A 21,692-nucleotide genomic window follows, 5' to 3' on the forward strand; every position below is an offset into this window, starting at 1 on the left:
GTATTAAACAAAATACCGAGTACCAAGATTCTGATCTTGATGGGTCTTTTTCAAAAGTTCTCTGTCCAATAATGAGGTATTTCTTTAAAAATATGGTCTGAATTGAGACATAAAAAGTTTATGTAGAATGCCCCCCCACAAAATTATAGTATTTCAAAAAGAAACAACTCTTAAAACATAGAAGTAATAAAACTACAAACACCTTTACACATTCACATCTGTGCTAATGCATAGAAGTTTGAAACTCAGAAGGGGTATCTCTCATCCCATCCCTCCGAACTGACTCATTCTGATTGTAAAAAGAAACAGAAAAACTTACTTCAAAAGTATGACTTCTAAATGTCATGAAATTATTTTCTACAGAGATAACAAATTTAGTTTTATACAGGATTGTAAGCTCATGTTACGTAGGGGTTATCCAACAAACCATGAATGTTTTATTCACCCCTCTAAAATACAACTTACATATGGTTGTGGTACATCCCAGGCAGATGAAATCAAAGCACACAAGGGGAGGTGCCAGCAAAAGGAATACTCATTTGTGAAAGTAAACAGATAACCCTTTCAATATGATGTACCACAACCACACATGAGAAAAGTCAAGAATTTTATTTATTTTAAAATAAACATTGAGGATTCCCCATTACCCACCACCCTACAAAACTTTTGAATGTGGAATGTTCAACAGCCTATCCACTTTAATAGGTTACAAAACCAGCAAAAACTCCAGTTGTCTAATGATGAATAGTTTTGGTTTGTTTTGCTGAGTACTTACTGGACAATTTCCTTAGCTAAAGGCTAAAAATAAAATTTTAATTTCTGCAAAGAAGATACCATTAACTTAGTAGCCTTTGCTTAATAGGTGGGATCAATTCTCCATAAAGTCAAAGTGGTATGGGACAACAAGCAGCATTGAGTTCATAGGCACACAGAACTAGTGCTCGAACTGCTAGCACAAACTCCAACATAGTACATACGGCTAAGTCACTATTAAACCGTCTATCTCCATCAAACTTGAGACTCTCCCTATGCATCTACGGGAAGAAATCACCACTTTAAACATAAATGCCTCCATGGGAAAAGGAGAAGTCAATTAGAGGTGAATTAGACAAATGGTAAGTGCAAATACTACAGAAACAGCTGCTGGAGACAACCATAAAATCCGTGACACTCACAATGCATGGGGGCGAATCACATAAGCTGCTAGCTGTTGAACACCAGTGTTTCAAGATACAACTTTTATACACTTTTTATTTGTTTTGCTAATACCATCAGGACTGAAGCTACTGACTGTCATTTCCCTAAAACAGGGAAATCAATCTAAAACACATACTGGTGCTTTTCAAAAGATAGCAATTTAAAAGGGTGGTAGCAGCAGGCATTTGATGTCTTTTTTTCTTTTAAGAACTTTCAAGCTGCAGGAAAAACATGTGCCCAAGAGTGTTATGATTATCCATTAGAGACTTTCATCATTATCTGTACCAATTTAGGTAACAATACAGCAAGATCCAAGGATTAGTGATGACAATGTACATGTCATAAGGACTGATATATAGTACCAATCCTTATAAAAGTCACCGTCTCAAAGAAACTGTTAAGAAGTGTTCAAAGGTATCTAAATAATTCACATTAAATACAGAAGTGGCCCGTCCAGATTATTTCTCATTATGTTGAATATTTTTTCAAAAAGTGCCAATCAAAGCCTAATTTGCATTGTGGCTTTGTCTTGCAGTAATCAGCTGTTAAAAAGCAATTTACATGTGTTTTTAATCACAGTCATTTGGCCAGATGAACAGTGCTGTGTCAAAGCTGGCAGCCAGCCTTCCATGTGTGATAGGGACCCACACATAATTTGGTACACCTCCCAACAGTTAGCGCTCCAACTGAACTGGAAAAGCTGTGAAATGCAGTTGTTTTGCCAAACCACACTCCACTCCTTCCATCTTCCTCTCAAGGAAAATATCTGTCAATTGCCATTGAAAAACTCTAGGGCTGACTTGTAGATTTTATCCAATGTCCAAGAGTCAGACTTGCTTTTGTTCAAGCCACTTCAAATAACTATGGAGATATTATCACCCCATAAAGTATATTAAGTTTTACTCCTAAGCAAGGGTGAGGAATCTGAGTATCATGTGCAAGGCTCAAGATGACGCTTAGGACAGAACATGCAGAGTAAAAATAGTTTCCTTCCATATCCAGGTAATATAAAGCTGACAATTGTAGTCCTGTCTTTATGGGATGAAAACAGTCCCTTTACAATAAATTTCCTGAAAGGGAGAACAAATAGATAATAACTCTTCTGGTAACATATTATGGTACACTGGCCAGTGTGTTTTTGGCGATTAAACATAATCCTGTGAATCAGATTAATTCACTTGCTGAGTGTTCATTTGCGGCATTCCTCTGTTGGGTCTTGGGGGCCCTCCACGACCTAGAAGACAAAAATGGCATTTGATTTTTCTTTCAAATACTATTTGTTTTGCCTTCAAGCAGATTTTCATCTGAAGTCAAGAAGCATGTGGGCAGAGCTTGTCACATTATTAGGTTTAAGAGGTCAATTCTTCAGCGTTCAAGTTTCACCCTTTCTGGAAGTTGTCATGCGTAAAATTTGCTCATGTTCTCTAGCTAAAAGAAGAGTAGAGCTAATGGAGTATTCCACCAGTACTCATTCATTCATTCATTCAACAAGTATTTATTGAGTGCCTACTATGTGCCAGGCACTGTCATCAGGCGTTGGGAATAGATACAGCAGTGAAGACAGACAAGGTACCTGCTCTCACGGAGCTTACATTCTAGTGTACACTCTAGCTTACATTTCAGTAGTAAGTAACATCATACTATCAAAATTAATAAAAGCACCAGAATGAAAACAGACCTTATTACCTAAACTGTTAAAAACTAAACCACGTAACATTCAAACTTTTATAATGACTTGTAACAGATAAAATAATTTTACATGCTGTTAAAACAGATTTTAGCTACCAGTTAACTCAACTTTCATAGAATATGCTACAAGGTGGGAAAGAAGAACACAACCCATTCACATGCAAATAACCTTTGACACTTCTGGTCAAGTCAGTAATTCTCAAGTGATCCATTAATTTAAAAAAAAAAAAAAAATGCACCTTTTTGTTGGCCAGTTGCTACTAGCATTCAAATCAAAGTACTTTGTAATTTCTCAATATACATTTTATACATGTTATGGCCAATAACTAGAGGAAACTTATTCAATGTTTTAGCCTCCTTCAAATCAGAGAACCATTTAGAACTTCAGATTATATGAAATGCTAGCTCTAATTATTAAACCAAGTTAATTTCCTGACCAAATAGCAAGTAGTTTTCCAATGATAAAAGACAAAACAGAAAATTCTTTAAATCTATAATTTTTAAATATAGTTCAATAAGAAAGAATTTGGGGGTTTTATTTAAAAGTCAGAATTTGATATTTAGATCACTTAATCGTGGGGCAAACGGTATTATAATTTCAATTAGTTCTATTACTTCTAAATGGTTCTCTAAATGTGACTATGGCTTGCCTGGCCATTCAAGGGTTACTGGTCTTAAAATATAATATGCACGTTTCAAAAATGAATGAGGAATAATAAATTTTTATAAATGTTCAATCTCACTCCAAAAATGTCTTACAAAAATGTTTCAGTAAGTACTTCCTAAAAACATTTAGCAGGTTTTAGGACCTGAAAAATAATTTCCAGTTGGAAAAACACTTTTCCGAGGAAGAGAAAATGTTCTGGTTTTCAAGACAAGTTTATATAGTAACAGGGAAAGCCATTCAAAAATTAAACTTTGGGTTTAAGATTAAAGTTTTAGAAACAGAGCATTTCATTTAATCCCTAGCAACAAGTCTGGAAAAGATCAGTGTATTCCTAACATGTGACCTACATGCAGACTATGAACAGCTCTTCCAAGGCCAGAACAGATCCAGCTAGGATCACCACCACAAAATATTACCTCGTGGGGCTCCCCGTGGTCCACTCTGCCCAGAGCCTCGCTTGAAATTCTGCTGATATCCATCCTAAAAGACAAGCTAGTTAGTACTGTAAGCAAGAAAGGGCAATTTTTATAAAATGCTTACCCATCTATCTCTATTGTTAACGTTTCACCCTTGCAGAATATAGAATTCCTTTTTCTTGTAGACACTTCAAAAAGCTATTCTAGGTACTACACTTCTAGTATACTCAACATTTAATGAGAAATTTACCTGCTCTTGAAAATCATTGTTTTTTAACAGACTTTCCTATCTATACTGACTACAAAGGAAAGCAAGAGCCATCATTTTCTAACAGAGTAGCTTGGATAGGACAGAACCCCAAATTAATTTCTGAGACCCACTCTGCATTTACCTACCCGCTGATAGCCGGAGTAGTCCCGGGGAGCACTGAACTGAGACTGTGTATAACCACTGTTCGGAGTGTTAGAGAACGAAGGGCGGTAACCATCATAGCCTCCTAAAATTTAGGACAAAAAAATGTAACTTTCTGTTCACAAAGAATTCTTAATTTCTTATTAATGATAACGGGGAGGTTAGAAAAAGTTTAAGCCATGCTAATTATTATGCTACTTTCTAATCTGTTTATGAATATCGGTAAGTACTAACTCCATCCATACCTACGAACACATACATACACACAACGATGACAACAAAAGGGAAAAAAATCCCGTAAGGTCTGATAATACAAAAAAAAATTATTGCTTAGAAGTGATATGACAAAGGACAAAACAAACACTGCCCATTTTTGTCATTTAAAATAAATACACCTAAATATACCCTAAACTTTTTTTTCTTTGAACTCACTATGTAGCACAAGCTGGCCTTGAACTCAGGGCTATCCTCCTGCCTCAGTCACGGGCTGGGATTACAGGCGTGTGCCACCACGCTTCGCCCTAAACTGTTTAAATTCTACATAAAGACACTAAAGCAGAGAATCACATCCTTTCCCCAAACCATGACATATTTCTATCTATTTTATGAAGTAGAAAGAACCTGAATCAAGTTTTTTTTTTACCTCTGAACCCATTGGCAGGGCCCCGGTATCCATTTATCAAGCCTCTAGCGCCACGGGAACCTCCACGGGACACACCACGACTATTATAATAAGGCTGACTGCTACGTGGAAATCCAGTGTTCTGCTGAGGAGGCTGCTGGTGGTTGCCAGTCACTTGATGAGGCTGGTCCTGGGAGCCATGGTAAGTGCCAACCACTGTAAGCAGAAAGTATGAACACTGTACACATATGCACATACATGTAACAGCCCGGTACCCTTTGTCCTCCCCCACAGGCTTTCTAGTTTAAGGAATATCTCCTACAGTCTCCTCAAAGTTTAATTATGTCTTTAAATAAATTTGTGTACTAACAGTAGGGGAAACTACATATTAATGAAGTCCTTGTTTTTCTCCTACCCATAGATTAAGCCAAGCAATGTACAATTCCCTACAATAATTCTAAACCTTTGACAGGAGGGTATACAATTCCATGTTTCCAAACCAATGATTTCAAAGAATATGCTTCTGTATCTACCTACCTACCAACTTATATACATATACATTTGAGTGGGAAGGTGGGGGTCTCACTCTGTAGTGCAGGTTGGCCTTAAACTCACTATGTAGCCCAGGCTGCCTCAAACTTATGATGATCCTCCTGCCTCAGTCTCCTGGGTGCTGGGATTACAGCAGCGTGCCATCATCCCCAAAGAGAACTATATACTATTAACATCTGAAAAGCAACTACCTTTTAGCACAAGGGACCCACAGTAAGTCAAAAGATTTATATGCTAAAACAGTACAATTACCATTTTGTGCCTTTTAATTACTTTTTATTATAAAGCTCCTTAGTGTGAGTTTATCTTAAATTTCTGTTGGCATTTAGTGTAACGTACAAAATCACAGACTCATAGCTAAGAAATTACATGACAGATCACGCCATCCATTACATAGCTAACTCAACAGAAGCCTTCCAACTTATACCTCTTAATGACTGACTTCATTTCGAAGTCTTCAAAATGACAAGTATGGCCAGTTTAAAAAGACAGTTAAAATGGTCTGGCATTCAATCCAGTCGAAAATAAGGTATACATCTAGAGGGCTCATATTACCTTGAATATATACTCATCCTCTTCTAAAATGAGAATTCTGGAATATAGAAACTTTCAAAAATTAAATACCAAGGTGCCTTTTTAGTATGAACTACAATGGTTATAATTCACCGGAGAGGCAAAACAGGGTTCTGTGACTTAAAAATCTGTACCTGACCTACTTTATACCCTCAAAAAACTTGCTATTTTCCAATAAAAAACACCCCCAGAGAATGTATAGCAAGAGAAGAGAAAGTGTCATGGACCCTCTGAACTACTTATAGACCAACTACACCACTCACAGTGTAATGTTTCTAAGACTGCCTTTGATTACATCCCCAAAATTTAAACAAAATAAGGTATGGTCTGTATTTTTTTTTAAAAATCAGAATTCCTTATTGTTTGTAAAAATATAAACTTATGGTCCATGAAGAAACACCAGATACTTATGTGAGATCCTTTCCATGTTATTCCTGATTAGATACTAACTCAAATTAAACACAAAATCTCTGGAATCATTAGGATACATTGATTTGTTCAACAAATATCAGAATGCTGACAACATACCAGACATGTTCCTGGACACATGCGATGTGTCAGTTGCCAATACAGACTTGGACACATACCTTTGTTCTAATGAGATAATTAAGTAAAATGAATGAGTCACCAAGAGTGAGCTGTATGTAGAAAGAGTGATGAAAAAGAGGTCCATGAGAGGTGAGACTGGAGCACAGACATCAATGAAATGCAGCAAGCAGTGCAGAAATAAGAGATTTATACAACATGGTGGCCAACTCCTCATAATTTACTAAGAGATTATATGTTCCTGTTCTTTACCAAATGATAAATAGAAGAGATAATACACTGTCAGCTCAATTCAGCCATTCCACAATGTACACAAACTTCAAATCAACTCATACAGAAGTATATACAGATTTGTCAATTAAAAATAAATATATTGGCTGGGCATAGTAGCACATGCCTGTAACCCCAGCACCAGGAAGGCGGAAGCAGTAATTCAAGGCCAGCCTGAACTACATAGCGAGACCATGTCTCAAAAAACCAAAAATAAATAAATAAAGTCTATCAACACCCTGTCTAAAGGCTCCAAATGTATTTGTAACACAACTAATTTTTAAATACATAACTCAAAGCAGCAGCCCAGGTTCTTTCTTGTAGCACTTGTATCAGACTATGGCTAATTCAACCTCTATACTCAGTAGAGGTACTGGAGACTACCGTGATATCTAAGAATTTCCTACTGAAAAATGTATAGTGTTAAACCAGGTTTATCAAGAAACTGAGCAGTCAGAAAATGCCAAGTATTTAAAACCAGTGTGGTAGAACTAAGAGCATTAATTCCTATGATTTCAACAGAATGTTAGTTTGTTGTGGGGTTCTGATTAATTCCAAGGAATTAACCGAAGACCTAAAAATGATATTTCATGTCTTTTTTTTTCTTTTTTTTTGATATTTCATGTCTTATATAAGTCTAAAATATCTCTACTTACACTACTATGGTGAGAGGTATGGGACATGCCCAAATTATGCAGCTTGTTTGTCAAGGATTCTGTTGAACCTACTCCACAAAATACCATACAGTCACCAACTAGTAAGATGTATGCAAAAGTTTTACTACAACTTAGTACAGTCAGAAGCAAGAAAACAATTTCTGAACTTCATGTAACTGACTTACTGCTACCTATCATGTTAGATGGCTCTAAGCAATCAGCAACTAAAAGGTTATCTATCACAACGGAAGTAACAAGTCTAACAAATTTAATTCCAATGAGATGATATAATGAAACAGGTACATTATAAAAGCTCAATGACCAAAACAACAAAAAAAGGAGTAAGGCCTCCAAAAGGGCAGGATGATCTTAATTTAACCTACAGTTCAGTTTCCATGGCCTACTGCTCTATCAAAACTGCTGCCTGCCCTGTGGTATCTCTGTGCTGAAGAGAAAGCAGGCAACAAAGTGACACCGGTTTTCCTACCTGTTTGAAGCTGTTCTTGCTGGAGCTCTGTCTGCTCCACTTGGTGAGGCGGACTGGAAAAGCTCTGGTTATAACTGGACTGGTACTGGTTTTGCTGTTTTAAAGTTTCTGGTTCATTAACAGGAGGAACTGGGGCATTCATATTGAATACCTGTGAGTGAATGAAGTGAATGATTAGCTCCTCCCTTCCTTTGCTCACTGCTTTGAACAAGGCAGAGCTCAATGCTGGCTTTCCCACAAATGTAAATATAGATCACAGAAGTCTCAAACACGTATGTATGTTGAAATAAAAGACACAAGAAAAACATTCAGTGCAATTCAATGTAAACAAAATGCAAACTCCTGATGCAGTACCATTTGCAGAAATTTAATCTACGAACAGAGTTGAAAATTTGATTTATTTCAATTCATTTTGATTGACATTTTAAGAAATTAACTCTGAATATTCCTCTGAACACTGACTTAGCTGTATCCCACAGGTAAACTTCTTTTTCGTTTTTGTTTTTTCCTCAAGATAAGGTCTCCCTCTGTAGTTCAAGCTGAATTGCCTAGAATTTGTAGCAGTCTTGCCTCAGTCTCTCAGGTGCTGGGACTACAGGTATTGAGCCACCACACCCAGCTGTTTTTATTATTTTCTAGAAATCCTCTAATTTAAAGATACTTGATGAACCAAGGTGAAGCATGACATCGCAGTTTTATTTTGCAAAACTTAAGTAAAACAATAGATTAAGCAAATAAGGCAAAGTGTTCATTGTCAAATTTAGATTACAATTATATGAATGTTAAGTCTACTTTTTTGTATGTTTAAACTTTGTTAATCAAGTCAAAAGGCTAAAACCACCGAACAGGAAGACGCAGGTACATAGAACTTGTAAGGCTCAAATTTATCTGAGATCATAAAAATTTTAGTTCAATTAAATATACCCTGCAATTACAACAGATGCAGACTAAACTCAGTTAAAAGAAGCCTCTTTGTGGAGCATCTAGCATGATTCCCTACGATCAGGTACTTAGTATCAGCTGAACTGACTTGCTTACCGTTTGCATGGACTGGAATGGAGCTGCATTTACATTGATTCCACTGCTATGTAAAGGTTTGCTCGCCCCAGCCTGGAATACCTGAGGCTGAGAAGCAGCAGGAAGGGATGAGGATGCTGTAGTCTGGTCTGTACTTAGAGAGATTGTTGCCTAAACAAAAGTAAATAAATAGATGCACTTTAGAGGTAAGCTAACCTGAACCTTTTGTATACTAACAAGGTCAACTACTTCATAAATGAAAAACAGATCCTAAAGGAAGTAACAATATTAATCCCAAAGTGCTTTGCCCAATACAGTAATTGCACATGATCATCAACTCATCAAGCTGATATGGCCCTGGAAATAAAGCTTGCCTGAATCTGATCAATTGGTTCCTTTTGTGGCCGCTGCTCCGTCGCATGCGAAGGCTGGTACAAGGGTTGAGATGCTGTGTATCCCTCACTCGTGGATGAAACCAAAGGAACCTAGAAAAAAATTATCAAAGCTTTGTCCTTCCTACAAAATTAACTGGTCAATATAAACCAACCCTAATATAGAGAGGGCTAGGAAATATACATACTTATACCTTCTCTCTGTACTTGTAGACTACATAATCTGAAGTTAAATATACCCGAGTCTTATTTGAAGTCCCTTAGCTTCAAAGAGGACAAAACTTGTTCTAAATTTTTGCCTAAAATGTCTTCTGAAATTCAATTCAGCTAGAAATTAAAAAGCTCCTTTGATTTTAATAAAATGTATAAACATAAGAAGTAACAAAACAATTTAAAAAGTTAACGAAGACAAAAAATGGGGACCTAAAGGTTGGTAACTACGAATGCCAGTGAATATGTAACAGAAGACTTGGACACTTCTCAAATGCAGAGATGATGTTCATAAGAGGCATAAAAAGTCTAAAAAAAAAATTCTTACCACTCTTACCTGTGCAGCTTCTGGTTGTACAGAAACTTGACTAGGCTGAGCAAGTCTAGATTCAGAATGAACTGCAAAATGGAGAGGATGATTGTTATATATAATCAAACTTCTTAAGAGATGCCTAAGTACCTTTTATGGGGCTGCTAAGGCAAATTTCTAAGTCCAAATCCTCAACCAAGGGCATTGTGACGCACATCTATAATCCCAGCACTCGGCAAGCTGAGGCAGGAGGATTGCTGCAAGTTCAAGGACAGCCTGGACTACATGGTGAGTTCAAACCTGATATGGACTATACAGCAAGACACTGTCTCCAAAAAATAAAAACTAAAATAAAGATTTCCTTTCATTTGATATTTTATAAGGATAAGGAAAAATGTCAGTGAGAAAGCATCAACCAAGAGGTATAGAAAGAAAAAAAAAGAAAAAGAGGTACAGAAAATAACAGATTCAATATTATGGTTGTCCATGATAAAGCTTTTATGGGAAGAGGGTGTCCTGGACTATATGTTTGGTTGAGATAGGGTCTCACCATATAGCTCAGGCTGGCCTTAAACTCACTACGCAGACCCACACCATCCTCATAGTAAGAGCAATACTCCTGCTGTCTCAGCCTCCCAAATGCAAGGATTACAGGAAGTCTGCCACTACACCTGTATTTTGTTTTGTTCTGATGTGGTAATGATGGGGATTGAACTCAGGGCCTTCCAAATAAGCTATATCCCTAGCCCTTTTTAAAGACTTGTCTCCCACCACTGTTCAAGTCTCTAAGTTTGAACTTAACACTACAAGAAAGTAGCATTGCCCATACTCAAATTATTGGTTAAATTATGGACTTTCAATATAATCTCAAAATATTTCTACAGGGAAAGAAAGTAAAATACAGAAATATGCCTTTAAAAAGCCTGTACTTTATATTTCAGTATGCACCTTATTAGTAGTTCTTAACATTCTCCCACCTGACCCCTCCAACCATAGTTAAGTATCAAAAATATAGAACTATATAGCTGGGCATGGTGGTGCAGTATAATCCCACCACTCTGGAAGGCTAAAGCAGGAATATTACAAGTTCAAGTCCCACACCTGCGCAACTCAGCAAGACTTTATCTCAAAATAAAAAAATTTTAAAAGATCTGAGGACATAGCTCAGTCTGATAAGCTAAAGGTCCTGGTCCAATCCTCAGTACCAGTAACAAAAAAAGAGAACCGGGCATGGTGGCGCATGCCTGCAATCCCGGCACTCACGAGGCTGAGGCAGGATTGTTGTGAGTTCAAGACCAGCCTGGGCTACTAAGTCAGCTCAAGGCCAGCCTAAACTGCACAGCAAGACCCTGTCTCAAAAAAAAGGTGGGGATGGGCTGGGGATTTAGCTCAGCGGCACAGCACCTGCCTGGCAAGCGCAAGGTCGTGAGTTCAACTCCCAGTACAGGAGAAAACAACAACAACAACAAAAAATGTCGGGGAGGGAAAGGAGGGAATAAACAACAACCAAAACTAAACAAAACCCAGATCACTGGTCACTCATTTAGAAACCACAGATTTTCACTGGAGAACCTAAAGGACTCAAATTTATCTAAGTACGTAAATATCTAAACAGCCATACAGGTTGCATCAGTGCTAAAAGCGTTGACCATGGCACAATTTAGAACCTGATAAAATTACACGTTTTCATCCTCTAATAAAGTTCTTACAATGACATTAAAGAATTGTTGACTGCTTTCTAGCACGTTTGACGTATGTACTCTAAATCCTCACAGAGATGTGAGATACAAGCTCCCTGTTCTACAGAGAATTCCGAACTACCTTACCAAATGAACCATGTCACTGAACATACTTCTGCCCTCAGCTTCACCTGTAACATTTAAGACTATGCAACATGAATTAAATGTTACACAGCACTTTGTGCCACTAACACAGACACACACTGGGGGAAAACTAGGAGCACTCAAGCTTACTGTTTCTATAGGGAGGTACAAGCCCAATGCAAGGCACTGCTTGGTGTTGTGACTTCAGATAATGCTGTAAAGCCACTAAACACTGAAACTGCAACTCTGACTTATCCTTTCCTCTTTCCTGTAAGTGTTCCCTTACTCCACATTCCTATGTCTCATTCTGATTCAGGGAATAAAATGTTCAGACATTCTCCTAGAAAGATGGAAGCATCCACAGAAAGCCACCTCCATTATTTTTATTCCTAAAATTAATTTTGTAGGTTTTTTTCCCTCCTCCATTTTTTAACACAAGAGTCTCACTATGTATTCCAGACTGGCCTTGAACTTAGCCTCCAGAGTAATGGGATTACAGGCTTCCTTCCTAGGATTAATTGTGAAATTTAAAGAGTCATTCAAAATTTTACTTAGGCCAATTACAAAAACCAGGTACCCTATCTACAGTGGTACAAATAAGGAAGTGGGTAGTTACCATGGAGTTAGGGGAGACTTGGAAACAGTCAGTAACTAGTGACTGAAAGGGAAGACAAAACAGGTTTCTGGGGTACTAATGATGTTCCATTTCTTGGTCTGGATAGCAGTGTGTTCAGTTTGTGAAAACCCATCAAATTTGCATGTATTTTTCCGTTCCTATAAGCCAATAAAGTTTTTAAAATTATGTAACTACAGTTATGATTCACACTGTAAGATAAATAAGTAACAATTCTTAACAAATTAAAGATTCAAAGTTATGCAAGCATTGAAAAGGGAAAAAATTTCCACCAACTTCATAGAACCTGACAGTACTAGTGTTTCCTACATTTTATCTTCACGTCAAAGTACGGTTACTAACCAGGAGGGCAAACCAGCTGGGGCATGTCCATGTTTTGTGCTGGATTCATAGGCTGTGCAGATACAATGGCAGGATCAAGAGTCTGGTTTTCAAAATCCAGCATTGAATCCTACAAGTGAGGATACAACACAGTTAAGTCAAATAGTATAAGCACTGAAACCTTTTTTCTTTTTTTTTAACTGAAACCTTCTGTTGTAGTACTTTACTAAAATGTACCCACCTGTATGAAATTGTAAGGCCCCTGCATTTGTGCCATAAGATCTTGTACTCGCTGTCTTCTCACAAGGGGATCTGCCTGAGCCACCGGAGTCAGAGCGTGGGGCTCTGGTACTGAAGGAGATGCAGCCTGAGGCTGCTGCTGGAGTGAATTTACTACCTAAGGTGGGAGGAGAAAAAGTGGTGGCAGAGTATGTAAGTTCTCCTCATATTGTCATGACTGGTACCCAAACTGCACAACAGAACAGGCTTTAGTTACTCAGCTACAACAACCTAATCTCAAACTTGGCATTCTGATCAACACCAACACTTCTCTAGTGTTCTTAATTCCAATGGATCACTAGCTAACTTTCAGACGTACTTTATCAACCGCTTTCAAACAGAAACTACCTGTTCTAGGGGCTGGGGATTTAGCTCAGCGGCAAAGGCGCCTGCCTGGCAAGCGCAAGGTCGTGAGTTCGGTTCCCGGTACGGGAAAAAAAAAAAAAAAAAAAAAAACAGAAACTACCTGTTCTTACTTTCAAAAACAATCCATTTTGCTTAAACTATTATTCCTTCTAGAGTAACTAGATCTGTATGCTATCCACAGCACATATATATTTATCTCAGCACCTGGTGTAAGTCCACATTGATGAGGTGCTGGTCTTTACTATCACCAAAATATAGATTTTCTTTCATCTCTCTAAAACTCTAGGATCGGGCCGGGGATATAGCTCAGTGGCATAAGCACCTGCCTGGCAAGCGCAAGGTCCAGAGTTTGATTCCCAGTACCGAATACTACTACTACTACTACTAATACTACTACTACTACTACTAATAATAATAATAATAATAATAATAATAATAATAATAATAATAATAATAATAATAAAACAACTCTGCTTGAGGCTGGGGATTTAGCTCAGCGGCATAGCATCTGCCTGGCAAGCGCAAGGTCGTGACTTCGATCCCCGGTACGGGGTGGCGGGGGGGAGACGGCACGGGGACGGGACACAACTCTGCCAGGCAGGGTAGCTCATGCCTGTAATCCCAGCACTCAAGAGGCTGAGGCAGGAGGATCACTGTGAGTTCGAGGCCAGCCTGGGCTACAAAGTGAGCTCAAGGCCAGCCTGAACTGCATAGTGAGACCCTGTCTCAAAAAGACCAAAAAACAAAAAACAAAAAAAAAACTCTAGGATCAAGATACTATCACCTCAACTAAACTGCTACCAATACCAACTCACTCCAGTCTCCTTCCAAACCCTAATAATTTTTCTATTATTTTTCTTAAGAAAAAGAAATCCCAGCTTTGCTTGGGAATTCTAATGTTTATTATAACAAATTTGTAATTTTTTCTCTAGCTTTTAAGTTTGGTAATGATGTATTGTTGAGCCTGGGCAAATCACTATCTTATTTCCTTTACAAACAACACTGAGAAAGCCAGGCGTGGTGGTGCACACCTGTAACCCCAGCACTCAGGAGGCTGAGGCAGAAGGATCACTGTGAGTTCAAGACCAGCCTGGGCTACAAAGTGAGCTCAAGGCCAGCCTGAAATGCATAGCAAGACCCTGTCTCAAAGACAAAAAAACAAACAACTCTGAGATAAAAATCACTACATTCTTTATCATGAAAAACCAATTTAGCTATCAACCTCAGCATGCTACAGAAATTTTTGCAATCTCATATAGACAGCTTTAGAAAGACCCACCTATCAGTTTTAAGAACAAACCACATTAGTACAGCAATACACTCATCTCTCAAATAAAATGCTAGTACCTTAACTGCAAAGCACTGTGTTTTAGTTCTCAACCTTTTCCTGTATGACCAACATATCTTTCAATGAAAAAAATATGCTAATAATTCACTTCCCTGCCGCTGCTAACGCATGGCATGGAATACTATGGCTCCCCTAAAAACATATAACCAACCTACTTAGCCAAAGCCCAACTGGTTGGCACACTTCTTGCATAAACTACCATTCTATAGATCTTTTTTACCTATTTTTCTAACTCTTCTGTAATATTTCTCAAACACATTCCTTATTTGACAAGTATATAATGTTTTATTAGGGTTCCACAAGGCAATATTTCTACTAAGTATCTTTCTAGAGTAGTAGTTCAGTTTTTTACTCAATCTATCAATAACTCATCTTGGTATTCCAACAGAGCTCAAATTACTGACAACTGCACCACTTTTGGAGAAGGATTCTGACAACAGAGTATTTTTTAAGGAGAAAAACCTATTACTCAAACCTTAAAATTACTTTTGGAGGTTTAAAGGCAGGCCCCTTAACTTAAAAGAGGATAGGGGGTGGGAGAAGCTAGTAAGATCAACTAGTAAGACTTTACCTTTTTCTTTTCTTTTGGGAAATCAGATCTTACTATGTACCTCAGGGTGGAGTTAAACTCATTATGTAGCCAAGAAGCCTCAAACTTGCAACCCTCCTGCCTCAACCTCCAAAATGCTGGGAATTACAAGCATGTGCCACCACCCCTGGCTTTTTACTGTATTTTATAGGCAAAGCACAACTAAGGAGACATCTTAGTATATTAATCAAAGCTAACTTTTCCTATGAATAACTTGTACAAATGATCATGATGGCCTGGAGGCAGTCAGGAAAGGGAAATGTTAAGTAAGTCAATGGATTAGAGACGAGAACCTGAAAAAGTCTTAATATAAGCTGAGAGACAACACCAAGAAACACTGAAGAAACCGATAGCCTGGTACCAAAACCAGCATCAGAATGAAAGAGTTCAGGATGACACCCCAACACATTCTCTGTGAAGTGGGTTTCTCTGAGGGTTATTGATATGAGAGCCCAAATGTTTACAGAGCAAGCTGATACACTTTAAGCAATAGGGGAATCCACAGGTAACACTGTATAAAATAATTTTTATAATCAAATCAGCCACCAGCAAATTGTAATACACATCCACAGAAATAAACAAATCATCTTTTAAATACAACAGCCTTGCCGGGCATGGTGGTGCACGCCTGTAATCCCAGCACTCGGGAGGCTGAGGCAGCAGGATCGTTGCGAGTTCCAGACCAGCCTGGGCTATAAAGTAAGCTCAAGGCCAGCCTGAACTGCATAGCAAGACCCTGTCTCAAAAAAAAAAAAAAAAAAAAAAAAATACAACAGCCTTGTGTAATAAGTTTGGTAGTCTAATGAACAAATTATACCAATTAATTTATTCAGGAGGAAAAATTACTTATTAAAGACAAAAACATCAACTAGAAATATAAACTCACCTCAACTGTTTCAACTGTCCACTCCTCCACCTGCTCCTTTTCACCACTGCTGAACTGTGTTTCTGCCATAAATTGTCTATTTACATACTGCAAAGCAAAGTAAATGTTTAAGATATCTGTTTGAAAGGCAGAAAAATACAACTAGTATAATGATTTTTTAGAAAAATCCTACCTCTGTTGATTCAACTTCACTTTGCTCAGTGTATTCTTCTGCTGGCTCAGGCTCTAAGAAGTTAAAAAATAATGAAGAAAAAAATCAAACACCTAAGATATAAGTCAGTGAAGGTAGTCCATACGATACTGTACTGGTGGAAAGCTGTCATGACATATTTATCCAAGTGTATAGAGGGATGCTATCTCAAAAAAAAAGGCTGAGAAACCAAAAAATATAAATAAGGACCAAAACGTACAATAGATATAGGGGGAAGCCCGGCACGGTGGTGCACACCTATAATCCCAGCACTTAGGAGGCTGAGGCATGAGGATCATTTTGAGTTCAAGACCAGGGTGAGCTACAAAGTGAGCTCCAGGTCAGCCTGAACTGCATAGTAAGACCCCATCTCAAAAAAAATAAATAAACAAAACAGATATTGGGAAAAAGAAGAAAAAGTTCAAATGGAAGCAGAACAAGAAAGCAGGGAGAGGGATAGGAAGGAGGAGACAAGGAAAAAAGTGGAAACAAAGCTCTTGTAAATAAGAAAGAGAAGAGGGATTGAAAGGGGGGAAGGAAGTGGGAAAAAAAAGAAGACATATCATGCACATACCGTGCATCACCCTATGATGAATGGGATCAACATGTATACCTAACATATACTAACAAGATTAAAACCAGAAAAAAAAGGGCTGGTGATATAGCTCATACAAAGACCCTGGGTTCAATCTCAAGTATGGAAAAAAAAAGTACTTCCTTATGTTATCTACTATTAAATTCTACCAAAGTGCAATCTCCTCTCCTGCTTTCCACTAGAGAAACTTGAGGTACAGACAGCTTTAGTAACTTGCCCAAAGTTACACAGCTACTAATCGCTGAAGCCGAGATATGCATTCAGGTAATCTAATTCTAGAATCTATAACTTTCAACCATTACAACATTTAGCCTTCACTAATTTGTCTAATTGTATTCAGATTTTTACTGAACACAATATCACAATAAAAGTAGTGCTAGTCACAGTCTAAATACATAATTAGTATTGCACTAGGTGTTAAAACTCATTTAGGAAAAACCTCACGCCAGGGAGGAATTTGTAACTCAAGATTATCAAATTATGTGGGGCATGGTTATGCACGGCTGTAATCCTAGCACTTGGGAGGCTGAGGCAGGAGAGGCACTGAGAGTTCGAGGCCGTACATAGTGATTTCAAGGCCAGCTTGATCTCCTTGTCTCAATAAAACAAAAAAAATTATCAAGTTATACTATCCCTATGATTAAAAAGAGAAAAATCACTTTTCATGACAGCATGATAAAGAACATGGGAATATCAGACAAAAGCCCATTTTAAAATCTTTTCAACAACTGGCCCTGACCCATACTCCCGTAGGTAATATTATAGGCAAAAGAATTATCAGTTTATAACCAGGCTCCAAACTGTTAAGACAAATGACTAAGCCTGATTATGATTCCTACATGGAAGTACTCTTGAGATGTTCCATCTTAACTTTCTGTCCACTTAGTTTCTTAAAACTCTAAACGTACGGATGTAACAAGTGAGCAATGAACTCATAACAAAGGAAGGGGAGGCTCCTCCCCGCTGAACACACACCAGCTTCCGCGACCTGGTCTTCCACTGCAGGCGCCGACGCTGCCTCCTCTTCCTCACACAGCCCATTCTGGTGGTTGTGGGTGCTGTCAAAGTAGTTTGACTGAAACACACGCTCAACGATTTCTTTTAGAGCCTTATCTAGAGATGAACATAAATCAGAACGTTAGACTATGTGAAAACACTAGGCTTCGAAAAAGTTCAACACTCTTTCAAAATACTATGGTAAGAAAAAACCACCTAATCAACTGTTACTAAAACATCTATATATAGAAAAAGATTAAATTTCACCAACAACAGAAATGATTACAGAGTAACAGGGATCAAAAACTCATCTATATCAAAACCTTTGGGGGCGGGGGCTGGGGATCTAGCTGAGCGGCACAGTGCCTGCCTGGCAAGCACAAGGTCATGAGTTCAATTCCTGGGGGGGGGGGGCTTGCAGGGGGTTGGGTTTTTTGTTTTTTTGGTTTTTTTAGAGACAGGGTCTTGCTATGTTGTTAAGGCTGGCCTTGAACTCACTATATAGCTCAGGCTGGCCTCAAACTTGAGGCAATCCCCCTGCTGCGGTCTCCCTAGTGCTAGGATTATAGGCATGTACTACAGCGCCCAACCAATTTTAAGTATTGGGGAAGGTGACAACACTTACTCATTCAGTAAGCATCTATTTACTCTAACACAGAAGGCATCAAATACAAAAACGGTACCACAGAGGACAATGGGCTGGACCGAGGCAGGGCTGTGACTGCAGAGTTGAGACACAGAAAGTGAGTAGAAGAGGGAAAGGGCTCCGGGGAGAGGCAAGAGCACAAAGAAGGTACCAAATGCAAGCAAACGTCAATGCTTAAATGCCTGCCTGGCATGCATGAGTCCCTGGCTTCCATCCCTCACCGGTGCAAGGGCACAAGTGAAAGGCTTGGTGCCTGCCTGGAGCACTAGTGGGAAACGGCAGATCCTAGTGGAGGTGCACTGAAAGGGGAGACTGGCGCCCTCCCACCCTTCTCTTTGCTTCCAGATAGTTTACACTGAGGTAAGCAGCTCTGCTCTATGATTCCTGAACCTACAGAAGCGTAAGCCAAAATAAACTCTTCCTCCTTATGTCTCAGGTCTTTTGTCACAGAATGGAATGCTGAGTAACATACTCATCTCCACAAAGGAAAAAAGAAAACACAAAACCACATTAAAGGGGCTGGGGATTTAGCTCAGCAGCACAGCGCCTGCCTGGCAAGCACAAGGTCATGAGTTCAACTCCCGGTACCAAGGGGAAAAAAAAAAAAAAGAAAAACCAAAAAACAAAGCCAAGTTAAATTAGGACTCTGTCCGCCACGTGAGGTGGTAATCCCAGAATTCGGGAGGCTGAGGCAGGACTGCTGGAGTTCAAGGCCATCATGGGCTTAATACTGAGCTCAAGGACAGCCTGAACTACACAGCAAGACCCTGTCTCAAAAACAAAAAAAGTAGGATCTTGTCTTCACAGATTGTTGGTTATTTGCTGTTCAAAGTTCTGATTTACACACAACACATACATACAGACCAAAAAAGAAAAAATCAGATGCAAAGAAGTAAATAGTAGATGAGCATTAAACACTTCTAAACTTCCTGCCAGTAATATATTGTTAATTATAAATTCATCTTTAAAGATTTTAGTGATAAAATCAGTTAACTATGATACTCACAGGTTGTCCCACATACAGGTTTGTCCTTCCCTTCCAGTAAGTCCCACAGGTGAACGGAGGCATGTTCATACTGCTCATTCAACCTTACAATAAGACCATTGAGTAGCTTATTAATGAAATGTCACTTGTCCACTTAAGGAAGCATTTACAAGCTTCTGTTATCAAACACCACATACCTTAGGCTCATGTCCCGTTCAGGGTCTACTAACTTGTAGAACTCGTCCAACAGTGACAGTTCCTCTTCAGACAGGATCGGAACCCCGTTCAATCCTTGTTTCAAGTCAGTTCGTACTTCATCATCTCCTAACTTGTCCAAAACATACTGTAGCTCAAGTACAGTTTTTAAACGTTTCTGTTCAGCTTCTTCTCTCATAAGCTGTTCCCGGCGTGCTGTCTTCTTTATTGTTTTCTGAATCTGTAAAAGAACATAAACATAAAGACACTGAAGTTCTAACTTCTACTAACTGACAAGGAGACACCAAAACCCAGCACTGCCTCCTTGCCCCAAACAACTGCAGGCCCAATGCAAATAAGATGCAGCTCATTCAGTGAGTGACAGGGATTCCAATACACAAAAGGGTAATTCCCCTACACTAGAAGTGTAGTTTCACTGTTAGAAATCAAAACACGTATTTCTCTAGAATGTGTGAAAGCTGCTAAAAAGTTATCGCTGAAAAAATAAACTTAAGAATTTGTTTCAAAATAATCTAGCATTTAAAAAAAAAACATCTAGCAAACAGGAGAAATAGGAGCACAATAGGTATACATAAGAAATAACCGCCCATGAGACAGACTACAGAAGCTAATTACAGAGACATTCACTATATTCTTTAGTTTTAGATATATATATATATATATTTATGTTTGAAACTGTCCATAAGTAGTATGAAATTTAGAATTAAACCACTGAGCCAATTAAAAAAGAATCCCAACTACAGGAATAATAAAACTATCACCTCTCTTCTATGGAAAACTGATCCAAATTTCTAGGAACCTTCTAAAAACTCCTAAGGAGCAGCAACAACCACCACTGCCCTTGCCCCGAACAATCCACTGCTCGTACCAGAGACACATCCCAACTGCAAACAGCGACTAAAACTCCTCTGCCTTCATGAACAAGAACGCTGCCAGAAAAGAAGTAGCAGTGAAAGACAGATGAAGCTAAATATGAATAGATTTTCCCCACTATTTTTCTTTCCCATAGAGGTTGGGAAAGCATCAGCCAAATTCAACCAGCTTAGAGCAGAGAAGGGTCAGTCTTCTCAAGAGCCAACGGTGCCTTTTCCTTCCCAATGTTCCCCTCTCCCAAGCCTCAATGGGATGAATTCAGACAAAGAAAATCAAAGCAGGACAAATAAAAGAAATGGAGGGGATGTAGGAGGAATGAAGAAAGGTACAATAAGACAAATCTGTAATGGCGGCAGAGTGGGCAAATGCGATCTTCGCAGTAAATGAAAAGTGGATACATAGTATCTGCACACAGACAGGAAACGGCTAAGTTAGGATGTCAACAAAACTTTCAAGAAAAAAGTGACAGACATCTATTAAAACAGACCACTTGGGAAGCTGAAAAAGCAAGTTTGAGGCCAGCCTGGGCTGCACAATGAGTTCAAAGGCCATCCTGAACTATACAGCCATACCCCACTATATAGCCAGACCCCGTCTCAAAAACAAAAAAATAGATGAGCTTTCCAGTCTTCGGATGGGTGGCTTTAGGGTAGGACATCTTTTATTAGTAGCTAGTCGCAGAAAGAGGGAGACAGAAATGTGACAGGAAGTCAAGAAAGCAAAAAATAAACAAAAAGCAAGCTCCCTTTGATGAAATAGCAATTCAAGTAGTGAAGGTGCAAAGGAGAAGAAAAGATATGCTGAAGCTAGGCCAAAACAGCTCTTGATGAGTAACCAAAAATGTGTAATAATAAAAGGTCAATGCTGTGGATATAGCGCAGCAGCACAAGTGCCTGCCTGGCAAACACAAGGTCCTGAGTTCGATTTCC

General features: G+C 38.6%; 1 protein-coding gene across 2 annotated transcripts in view; it reads right to left on the reverse strand.

Moving 5' to 3' along the window:
* Positions 1-588: 588 nt before the first annotated feature.
* The window catches only part of Caprin1 (cell cycle associated protein 1), a 43,985-nt gene continuing 22,881 nt past the window's right edge, over positions 589-21,692 (reverse strand). For both annotated transcript variants that reach the window (XM_005384149.2, XM_005384151.2), the window contains 15 exons: positions 19,872-20,110; positions 19,696-19,778; positions 18,023-18,160; positions 16,435-16,487; positions 16,263-16,349; positions 13,036-13,191; positions 12,816-12,924; positions 10,044-10,105; positions 9,479-9,589; positions 9,126-9,275; positions 8,088-8,238; positions 5,025-5,219; positions 4,366-4,466; positions 3,970-4,033; positions 589-2,431 (listed from right to left, as the gene is read on the reverse strand). In XM_005384149.2, the coding sequence (XP_005384206.1) occupies positions 2,367-2,431; positions 3,970-4,033; positions 4,366-4,466; positions 5,025-5,219; positions 8,088-8,238; positions 9,126-9,275; positions 9,479-9,589; positions 10,044-10,105; positions 12,816-12,924; positions 13,036-13,191; positions 16,263-16,349; positions 16,435-16,487; positions 18,023-18,160; positions 19,696-19,778; positions 19,872-20,110 (1,764 nt within the window). In that variant the 3' untranslated portion in view covers positions 589-2,366. The remainder of the gene's footprint in view (positions 2,432-3,969; positions 4,034-4,365; positions 4,467-5,024; positions 5,220-8,087; positions 8,239-9,125; positions 9,276-9,478; positions 9,590-10,043; positions 10,106-12,815; positions 12,925-13,035; positions 13,192-16,262; positions 16,350-16,434; positions 16,488-18,022; positions 18,161-19,695; positions 19,779-19,871; positions 20,111-21,692) is intronic.

Source organism: Chinchilla lanigera, unplaced genomic scaffold, assembly GCF_000276665.1.
Source record: "Chinchilla lanigera isolate Chin_1 unplaced genomic scaffold, ChiLan1.0 scaffold00021, whole genome shotgun sequence".
Taxonomy (NCBI): Eukaryota; Metazoa; Chordata; class Mammalia; order Rodentia; family Chinchillidae; genus Chinchilla; species Chinchilla lanigera.